The 11,325-nt window shown below is 36.1% G+C and overlaps 1 protein-coding gene across 1 annotated transcript; it reads right to left on the reverse strand.

Moving 5' to 3' along the window:
- Positions 1-2,603: 2,603 nt before the first annotated feature.
- LOC146460716 (protein transport protein Sec61 subunit alpha) lies at positions 2,604-10,703 on the reverse strand. The gene is made up of 16 exons (XM_085087589.1): positions 10,570-10,703; positions 10,401-10,468; positions 10,112-10,177; positions 9,859-9,937; positions 8,466-8,521; positions 8,285-8,360; positions 7,842-7,951; positions 7,210-7,280; positions 6,871-6,953; positions 6,385-6,545; positions 6,182-6,286; positions 5,984-6,076; positions 5,548-5,736; positions 4,767-4,843; positions 4,432-4,502; positions 2,604-3,769 (listed from the first exon to the last, which is right to left on the reverse strand). Exons 1-16 carry the CDS (start codon positions 10,574-10,576, stop codon positions 3,654-3,656), a joined length of 1,428 nt encoding a protein of 475 aa, XP_084943715.1. The 5' UTR covers positions 10,577-10,703; the 3' UTR covers positions 2,604-3,653.
- Between the last annotated feature and the right edge of the window lie 622 nt (positions 10,704-11,325).

Genomic DNA, 11,325 nt, shown 5'->3' on the forward strand with positions numbered 1-11,325 from the left:
TGACCAGCCGGCGCGTTGTCATCTGGGTAAATAAAAGCGCCAACTCAAATTTTTCACGTGGCTTTCACATACGAAAGCACTTTAAAAAACTTTGCAATTGTACTATTCAGTTAGTACCTTTTTCATGACGACGTTCCTTAATTTTTCTCTTTACAGAAGGAGCAGCATTTTTTTTGCTTTAATTCAATCTACGGTACAGTCGAGTGAGCGTATGAATGAAAAGAAAAAATGCATGAAATAGGCCTTACTGTATCACGGCTCTCGTCGCCATAAACACGTCTTGAAATAAATAAACAGTGTTTGTATTGAAATCTGATGTCAAATAATTTTCATAAAACATCGCTTCTGAAGAATTAAAGAAAAAATTGGAGGGATGTAGCTGTGCCAGAAAGCGTCCAGTCGTGTTTTGAACTTTCCATACATTTCCTTGAAATTTTTTTCCCGCGAACTAGTTTAATAGTAGCAGTTCACGGCTGGACAAATGTATGGGAAGTTCAAAACACGACTGGACGTTTTCTGGCACAGCTACATCCCTCCAATTTTTCGTTTTTCTTAAAATCCTTTCCCTAGTGCCAAAAGTTTCCATGAATTTTTCAGAAGCGATGTTTTATGAAATTTAGCGTGGCATGACATCGGATTTCCATACAAACACTGTTATTTCAAAACATGTTTGTCTACTCGTCAAAATGTGGTCGAAAACCGTGATAAGACCTATTTTTTTTATTCAGTTTTAGAAAGTTATATGGAAAATTATTCAAGATATAGGACAATTTATACTCGAACTGTTATATTTCTTATAGTGTGCCAAAGTAAATGACTGAGTTTAGTTTTCAGATCCTCTATAAAAGGAGGGGGGCTGGAAGCAAATTCTGCGATTTTAATATCCCCACCCTTCAAAATTAAATTTCCGTTGTCGTAAATGAACGACTTTTTTCCTGTTAACAGACTGTAAGGTATGAAGGTAACTAGATCTTGAACGCAGTTTTGTGTTTTTTTTCGTCTACTTTTCTTGAATTGTTCATTGTAATTTGTAAAATAAATTATTGTGGATTAAAAAAGTAAGTACTGTTAGTGAGTAAAGTAAGCATTGTTAAATGTCCAAGTATAGTGAGTGTCAGTCAGTATTGTAAGTAGTTATTTCTTAGTAGTATCTGGTATTGTAAATATTTACTTTGTGTCCTGTAAGGCAAATAAAGAAAACGTAAAATCAAATGCTAGGCTGATCGGACAGCTAAAAGGGATAATTTTATTGCAATATTTCGGTTAGACAAAACTAACCTTCTTCAGGGGCTGCAACAGGCTAAGTGCATTATTTACATGTAAAGAATTAAATAATAATAATAATAATAATAATAATAATAATAATAATAATAATGATAATGATAATGATAATGATAATGATAATGATAATGATAATGATAATAATGATAATAATAGAAAAACGTTTGTTATAACACGAAAAAAAAAAAAGAAAAGAAAAAAGAAAGGAAAACATGAATAGCGTAGCAAAGGAAAAATCATCTTGTAACTTAGTAGGGAAAAAAAAAGAAGCCATTCAAGGCTTATGACTCTTATAGACCCCAACCCCCCCTTCCCTCCCCCCCCTTACCTTCGCCCCTAAAGGCCTTAAAAATATAACTCCTTGAATGTCGCCTTTCGGGTGTGTAATATAAGAGCAAACATCAAGCATCACAAAATGGAATTGGGAAGCACCGCACTGTCTATCACATGACATAGGCTGACGTGCGATTCTTGCTCTCCCGCCAGTTTCTCGAAGAGACTGCGAGACAACATATAGCGAGAAGAGGGAGAGGTAACTTTATCGTCAGGGGGTCTGAACCGACGCAGTGAACGTTAATCATGTATCTTCCGTTGCTAAGCTTTTTTTACCGTATATAGTCCTGAAAGCCATAAAAACACTGTCGTGTATGCAAGCTAAAAAATTAACTTCTCATGGTTATAATGGTAATTTTAGGCTGTTATTTTCTCTCATTGTTGCTCTAGACCTTAAGACTTGCTGTACTAGTTGAAATATTGACCCAATTAAAATTACCCTTTGCCGTAGCGTCAGCCTTTCAGTTTGGTGTAAAAGTGACGTCACAGGGAGGGGAAGTAGGTCTGACATCTGACGCGTGCGTCTCTACAAAAGATCCGACAGCAGTAATAATTTGTGCATCGAGTGGTCATCTACATTAGAAAGTTTCATAACTAAATGAAACTGCCACGAAGCCGTCTAAGAATCTGCCAGCCTGCATCTCAACATTCTTGTCTTGTTGCTGCTTTTGTGTTCTCAATTTTTGCCCGTGCTAAAACCGGAAAACTGGGTTTGCTTTACCGACGACTGTACAAGGAGGAAGGAGTAGGTCAAATTAATCTGAAAGTTCCTTCTTTGGACCAACCGTTTGCTATTTTTATCAATCTGCTTTCGTGTGATTTTCAAGCAGTAGAAAGCTTCACAGCGCAGGTGAATCAATTAATTGATGCCTAACATTTTAATCGTTGTTAGTTGGTTCCTGAATTAAACTTGCACTTTTTCTCAATTACATGTAAGCTTATATAACAATGAACTTTTCTGGTCAGTTTTGTACGCTAAGAAATCAACATTTCAATGAGCGCATTACTTTATTTATTAGACCAAATGTGTGTTCACATGACAAGTCTTCTTTCCACCAGTCTCAAATAAAAGCACATTAAATCTATAGTACCTATGGTGAGTTGATTCAACACTGTTTGTAATGGAGTTACTGTGAATTGCCTCTGAAAGGACCATCTGGGACGAGCTCCAATGGATCACACCTTTCCGTGGGGGGTTTCCTCAGAAAATACTTGGACTGAAGTATTTTGGTGTGACCACACCTACATCTATACACTAACACTGGATGATAGTTCTTCCCGAATGCCCAAGGGATGCAATCCATTGGAATTCTTTGGATAAAGTTGTGTTTACGGTACAGAGATGTCCCTTACAGAGAAATCCTTATGGTTCTGTTGCAAATCAGTCAGCAAGCATAGCTCAAAAGAAGTGCATTTGAGAATCATTATTTTCATGGTAACTTCAGGCTTTTTGTATTATAATAACTACATAATTTCAGTGGTTCCTTTGAGCTAGGCTTAAGAATCTATTAAGACTGACCGTTAAAGTTTTAACTGTATAGTGTGGGTGATAATAATAATTATTGGAACGATAATACGGTCCAGGGGAAAAGAAGTAAATTCACACTGCAATATTTAGGAAACGGCTAAAAATACTGGGCAAACTATTTTAATCTTGAGGTTTTAAATTAGGGAAACTGCAAAACAACCTGTCTTCACTAATGGCAGCAAAGTAGCGCACAACGAAAGAAACAAGAGGAAGGAAAACTGGGAACTGTTCAAGGGTCTTGAATTTAAATAACGGAGAGTTTTGTATGTTACAAAGAAAACTACAAGGTTAATAAATTGCAGCTGCATACAATGCACTTCCCTTGTTTACTTGTTGTTGTTGATGTTGTTGTTGTTTCTGCTGCTACCTAACAGTAGGCCAAGGTAAAAACAAGGAAGTATTTCTTTAATTATGATATTGTTGCACTAAGACAGTAAAAAGTTGTCCAGCTTTCTTGAAAGTTTATTGCAGTTTTTTTTTTTGGTAGTTGAATCAGCATCAGTTAGTCTGGTTAAAACAAGAGGGTTCCCATTCCTCCCATTTCACTCTGCTCTTTGACAAAGATCTCAAAATACTGATAAATGATGGTTACAGCCAATAGGATACCAGTTCCCGAGCCAATAGCACCTGTGAAAAAAAAAAAAAAAAAAGCCAAGAGAAAACAAGGTCAACTTGTGAAAAACAGCATCTCAATTCATTGTAAGGTTGAACTGGTCCAAGTTGGAAAGAGTCACTCTGAAATGCTTCCTTTTGAGTGGTTCAAATCTTTGTCAAAAGGATGGTTAAAATGTACAGTCGACTCCCGATAACTTGAACCTTCAAGGGAAATTGAAAAACGTTTGAGTTATTGGGAGTTCGAGCTATCGAGGGTAAAATTATATAGAAAATGACCTGAAAGGAAAGGAAAATTGGTTCGAGTTAGCACGATATTCGAGTTATCGGGAGTCGACTGTGCAACTATTGTATTCTCAAATTTGATTGACTTTCTCAAATTCTGGCTTTATTGAAAAAGTTTTTGATTACCTTGGATGTCCTTAAAATATTATATAGAAAATAATAAGATTGTTTATGGGTGTACAGAGTCATGAAATTTCTCTTTGAAGTGTCAACTATGTTGGAACAATATTATGGAGGATAAGCTAACTTCAATTGACTTAATTTTAATTAAATTTATATCTCAAATAACTTACAGCAAACAATCAAGATAGGATTGATATATTCTCAGTCAGACAAATCTTGGTAATTCACTGGTTTAGATAGCACTAGATCACTGATATTTGAAAACATACCCATAAAATCGGCCAAGACTGACAGAGCTCCAATGCAAAGACCGCCAAAGGCTGCGGCAGTAGGGATATACCTGGCAAAAAACAAAAGGCAAAACAATCTAAGGTCGAATTATCACAAATGTGAAAAAAAAAACGTTATAATTTATGACTAAGTACCCTGAATACCAGAAAGTCTTAACAATCCTTAGGTTGGGCCTTGCATCTCACAAAGGAGATGGGTCATACATAAACTTAATGTTGGCACAAAAATGTCCTGTAATAAGCTACCCAATATATAAGAAGGGACAAATCTCCTCATCTGCTTTATCAGCCTAACTGTTTCTGCCAATGCATACCTGTTGAGTTCATGGACCATAGACTTGTCTCGGTGGCCTCGCATCACCATTTGTTGTTCCTTGAGCTGTTTGGCAACCTGGAAAAAACAGATAAACTGTCATTATTTGAAGGAAATCCTTACTGGGAAATGAATTCAGTTGCCTGATAGTGAAAAAAAATAACTAAACATTATTTGCAACTAGGAATAAAAACAAAAAACACCAGAAAATGAACCAGGAACTTTCTCGCAACAATGCTGGAGGATAAGTGACTACAGCGGGGGCAGAGTTGTTGCCTGTTATGATGTGGGACATGTTCAACATGAAAAGTTATTTACAACACACCATTTTTTAGCTGAGGAAAGACAACTGGTTATGGGGTAAACAGGTTAAGTAAGCATACAGCAACAGTTGAAATGAAAACTTAAGAACATGACTGTTTTCATATCATCTAAGACAAAAAACACCAAGGTCACTTAACCAATAGTCAATAAAGTGTTCAGATAAAAGAGGGGTCTGAGGGAGAAATCTGGCTTCCTGGCCTGACAAATTGAAAGGTAACTTAAGACGATTTGGAAAGACCAATGCCTATTGCCTCCTCAAAATTCTTCACTGATCCCCTGACTTTGAAAGTTACCTGGAACACTGCATTGGCTCAGAAAATCTGTACAAGTGCATCAAACATTAGCACACAAATTAAACTGAAGAAGGCTTTGTTACTGTTACTGAGAGGTTTGTCATCCAATTAGAATCTTAACTTTAAAAGTTATCTGGAACACAGCAACAAAGCAAAATAACATACGTCTTTAGCTGAAGAGCCAGACACATCAATCCAAGTCTTGGAGAAGAATGCACAGGATCCCAGCATGAAGATGATGTACATGACGGCATGTATAGGGTCCTCTATTATATGGCCTACCGTCTCAGGAGGAGACATGTAATAACACAGACCACCAATGGGGTAGGACCTTGCTGGGCCACCTCCAGCTTCCTAAAACAGATAACAATCCAAATACACTCAAATTTATTGGAATGAAACAACCACAGATAGCAAAAGGGATGTGACTTTTGTGTCACATTATTTTTGTATGTTGTACTGACTCAGTGATAGGCGAATTGCTACAAATAATAATGATAATTTTATTTATTTAACACAGCAGTGCTAACTGGGGACACTACAAACAAGAGAAATGAAAATTAAACATTTTGAAAAATCCTTAACATTTTATGAAACATACCTCCCAGGTACCTAGAAGACTAACAAAGAAATTTCCACCAAACTTTGCCGACAGCATTTGAGAGATCACATAGATGTTGGACACAAGGGCACTCTGAGAATCAAACAGAAAAACACTGGCAAGTTAAAATATGTGAGTTCTACTGTGCTTTTCTTTTAATTCTGAACTCCTTAATGTATAGTTGAGTTTTGAGCTCACCTGCAAGATAATGGGAATGTTTGATGTGTAGAACAGCTTGATTGGGTATGAGCTGTACTGGCCTCTGTAGCGAGCAGACTTGATTGGTAGATCCACACGAAAACCCTGTAAAGACATGAATGACATTTGGTCATTTTAAGCATGGAAACTTGGATTGATTAACATGCATCAAACAAGAATAATATGTACAAAAAATACTTTACCTGGAAGTAAATGACAATACCAAACACAAAGATTGTGGCAATCAAGTTGGTGAGATTTGGCAGATTTTGACGATAAAAGGCTTCACGCAGACCACGCACTTTATCTGTTCTGGTGGCCAACAAATGGAATAAAGCAATGATTGCTCCTTCAAATTCAGTTCCTGGAAAAAAGATGTGAACATTTTAATGCAAACAGACCATAACTAGTGACAAGTATTGTGTAGATTTTGGTCAGTACCTTATCAGGATGTTCCTTTTTTTCATTTCCATAAAATTCCTTCACCAAATTTATTAAAATAAAGTTCTGTTTTGGCATTTTGCGGTACTGCACACAACAACAGCCAGTTTTTAGAGTTAGTCTTTTACAAGCACTGTATACAAGACAAATCCAACAAAAAGTTTCTGTGATGCCACTAAAATTGGTGCCCTGGAGCCATTAATACTTTCACTTTTGCATGCCAGTTGTTGTCAGTTACTGCCACTCACCTCTGCCCGTGTTAATGGTTGCTGGACTGAAGGCTTTCCAAACAATAGTCTCACAGATGTTGGTGGCAATAAACAATGAGATTCTAGAGAAAACAAGACCACAAGGTGAAATACAGGAAAAACTTGCTTGGGCAAAACACTGACAATGATGTCATATACTTTTCTGCACACAATTTCTTGGAGCCAAATATTCCAGCATTAAAATAAGCACTAAGAGAAAGTAATCAATTACATTAATATTATTAAAGTATTTGTTACAGACTTCCCACACAAAACCAGTCACAAACACAAATTACCCACAGTCATTTAAGAGTTGTAAACAGGAATGGTACCACTTACCCAGATCCCAGACCATAACCCTTCTGGAGGAGTTCATCAAGCAGAAGTACAATGAGACCAGCACAGAACAGCTGTAAACGTAACAAAATAATATTACAATCTGTTTTCACATATACAGGCGATACACACACGACAGATTGCATAAACGGCAGGGTTTTAACCAAACACCTTTAAGTCATCCTAAAATCTTTTGACAATTTGTTCCAATTTATGGAAAGGCAAAGTTGAAATAGAAAAAAAACTAATTTTTTTTATAAAGTTAGAGAAACCAGGTAGAAGTTGAGGAATTGTGAAAAAATACTACAGATACAAATCCCTTTAACAGACAAGCTTTTCAATGACTGTTTTAACTTCTCTACATGTCATGGAAAGTTTCAGTCTATTCATTTTGTCGCTCAACAAAATGGTTTTTATTTGCTTTTGGAAATAGACAAAAGAAACTGAACCATGCTTTTAGTGAGATCAAAAGATGGCTTCCAAAAATAGCACACACTTAACAAAATATGATGATTATTTAAATGAATGAATGAATGAATGAATGAATGAATGAATGAATGAATGAATGAATGAATGAATGAATGAATTTCTTATATACCGCACATATTTGATAGAAACATGCATTCACACTATACCTGAATAATGATCAAAAGGCAGATCCCAGGCCCAAGATCTGAAGGGTCACCATACATTCCAGTCATGACATAAACCACAGCTTGTCCAATGGTGATTATCATGCCAAACACTATCAAACAAAAGTAGTGTATCAGAATAGACAGAACACAAAAGCCTACTTTGAGAGACCAAAAATTCTGAATGTAAGGCCAGCTAAGCATCATCCATGTCTGTAATGCGGCCATGATGTCGTCAATAAATGAAATTTTGCATTGCCTCTTTCCAGTTTAGAGCTAACATTTATTAAAGATGCCCAGAATCATCCAAAATACCATGAAAAAGTCCCTTGAAAGTAAAAACATAGTGTGCTCTTTTGGGACTATTTTGGAATGGGAATATATAGAAGAGACAGTATTCACATTCTTTTGGTTCTTAGAAAGACTAGGCTTGGCAAAACACTTACGTTTCTGAGAGCCATTAAAGAGAGCTCTGTCTTTAGGACTGTCACCTACTTCAATGATTTTAGAGCCTGCCAGAAGCTGGGAAAAAGAAAGAAAGAAACAAGTTAGACTTCATAACAACCACAATCATTTACTATAGTGATGTACTGAATAATAATATTATGAACTCATTAATTCTGTTACCTGCATAATGAGTCCAGATGTAACTATAGGAGAGATTCCAAGTTCCATGAGAGTTCCTAAAACAGCAAACAGTAAAACAAACTGTTTTAAAGAACCTATTGAGGAAGGAATTGGTTGGAAAAGTGTTCTATTGAGGCCTGATTGGGACCTTGAACCATTTCATCCAAAACCAGTTTAGATTGAAATGGCTGATCCCAGTAGAACATGACCGAAGGTTTTTATATCCTAATTGCAAATTTCCTCAGTCTGTCCGGAAGATAAATCATGTAACCACTTAGAGTTGAAACTTGCTACTTAAAAATACAGTTACTTGTTGCTTACAGAATCTATGCTGCAACAGACCAGTGGTTTTTATATTTTTCCTTTGTTCAAAAGATTTAGTTGTGTTTGGATTGCTTTTGGTTATAAACCATTCTGTTGAAAATGGTACAGCTTACAACTAATACCATTAGTCTGGTTGAAAATATTCAACAAATAATGAATGTATAAATAAGCTTATGTTTTGTATGTCCGACTGATATTCCACCCGTCGATTACTTTATATCAAATATGAATTATCAATTAATGAACAAGTTGGACCCATACAAAAGTATCTCAAACTACAAACAAGTTTATTCATGTATTAGGTCTGGCTAGCAGTAGGCAACTTAGAAGTTCAACAGAAATGACTCGTAATTGTACTTTACGATTTAAGGGTGCGTTCAATTGACCCTATTCCGGGATAGGAATACATACAACGATGACAAGATATTACTCACGAATATGAAGTTTTTGGAGGGTTTTTTTTAAGGGACGGCTCTTGAATGGTTGTGTGTCAGTGAAACTTTGCACAAAAAGCTTCCCATATTACTTTAAAAGAGAAATCTAACAGCTATTCCGCTTATTCTTATTCCAGAATACAGTCAATTGAACACAACCTAACACTAAGATGACAGAAGAGCTTTGGAAACGTCTTTAAAGAAAAATAAAAAAAAAATTAAGAAAGAAATAAACAAAACCTTCCAACCAAGTAATAGTCAAAATGGTCTTTAAAAACAGGTTTTTTGGTAAAAAAAAATTATCAATTTACGTAATGAAAAGTACATTAAATCGTTTCATAGATCAGTTACTTCTTTTAAAATTATATCACAAGGTATTCAAATGAACAACAACAAAAAAATATTCAAACATATGTTGGATAGATACAAAATGTCTTATATATGTAACATCATATGTAATCTAAATTTCTTGTTCTCTACAGATGAAACATATTAAAAGCTTCTCAGGAAACAGCAATTTATTACAATGTGAATCACGCTTTGTACCGGTACAACATGATCTCGCATAAGATTATTTGACTGGGTATAAAGCTCATCTAAAACCAATTTGGACTGGTACAAAGTGAATAGCCTACCTCTGTTGGAAGCTAAAATCACTCTCATCCAATAGAACGGATCTGCAGAATCCGAGGACATGATTCCAAACAAAGGAATCTAAAACATAAAAAACATCAGTGAACACAAAAAAGAGGATAATTCCACTCTTGAATACGAAATCCTTCTGAGAAGAATAGCGACTGTAAAATGCCGGTTGAACGAAAGGGCCAATAAGATCAAGAATATCAATGATTCTAATTCATAAATATATCAAAAACTCATTTCACTTACCTGGCAGCAGACAAGGAAAATGAACAGTGTGATTGCAGTCCATAGTACTTTTTCTCTAAACTGGATCTAAAAGATGAAAGGGAAGAATGTTTAGAGAAACTCGAGAATCACGACCCATCTACTTTCCATTCCCTATTTGACCACACGCGTTTGTCCACGTACGCTTACTGTTAGCCAAACATCACTCGATTTCTACCAGACAAATACGAGGTAAAAACGCAACTACTCGACATTTGTGAACAAAAACAGGCCTTAGATGGCTTCGGTAACCATAAACAACGAAACTTACCTTTCTTTCGGGCTTTGAGACTTCGGGCAAAACGGAAATGAATGGTCGTAACACCTCGAGAAATTTTACTATGCACCAGAAAGAAAGAGATGGTTATTTCTACATTAAAACGCCATGATATTTGTTAGATAATGATACAACAATAATCGACAAAGTTTCAAATACCTACCACCCATTTTTTATAATTTTTTGGGTAGCCAAAAGTTGGCGACCTTGATGAAATGAATTATAAAATTGAACTGTGGTCAGACAATGGCCACAGCAAGGGAAGAGAGGACACGACACGCAACGCGCAGGCTCTTTACGTCACTCAAACCCAGACCCTCGGAGAAGATACATAAAAAGATACGCTCGCAAGGCGTACAAACTATCTTTTTCAACAGCGGAAACAAAAACATTTTTAATGACAAGAGAAAACAAAGGGGAAAACCGGTCCTTGACAACAATTGCGTCTCATTAGAATAGGGAAATAATACAAAAGGTCAATAATATTGAATCGATTTGGAGCAAAAGTGTGGGTGCTGAAAGTATTGACCGATATTGAGGGCACCAAGTTATCTCGAAGTAGATCATTACGTCAAAAAATTGTTCAATATAGATGGGAAGATGTTTTATTTTTAGTTTTCTCTTACGTAGCTGTCAATCGGGTTATCACGCAAACGTTCTCGCTAAATTACGAAAACCTGAATTAAGGATTACACAGAAAATAGTCGTTTTGTAACCGCGGACAGGAAGCTGGAGAGGACGGCACAGGTCTGGAGGAGTTCTTTTAAACTTTTTGGAGTTAACTTTTGCTGTTGAGTCGGAGCTTACTATCAAGTTTGGTCTTCCACATGTATCTGGACGATACCAACACTTTTGCAGTAGCGGCCACTCCTCATTAAGTTATAAGATCTTTTAGATTCGATTTTCAACTTGTATTATC

The sequence above is a fragment of the Pavona decussata genome, unplaced genomic scaffold (assembly GCF_977016875.1).
Source record: "Pavona decussata unplaced genomic scaffold, jaPavDecu1.1 SCAFFOLD_207, whole genome shotgun sequence".
Classification (NCBI taxonomy): Eukaryota; Metazoa; Cnidaria; class Anthozoa; order Scleractinia; family Agariciidae; genus Pavona; species Pavona decussata.

Bases quoted from the DNA above. Each gene is read 5' to 3' on its own strand.
- LOC146460716 (XM_085087589.1), bottom strand. The intron at 4,844-5,547 runs GTATGTTATTTT...TGTTTTTTCCAG, and splicing joins CTGGCTCTTCAGCTAAAGAC to GTTGCCAAACAGCTCAAGGA. The intron at 3,770-4,431 runs GTATGTTTTCAA...TTTTTTTCACAG, and splicing joins AGTCTTGGCCGATTTTATGG to GTGCTATTGGCTCGGGAACT.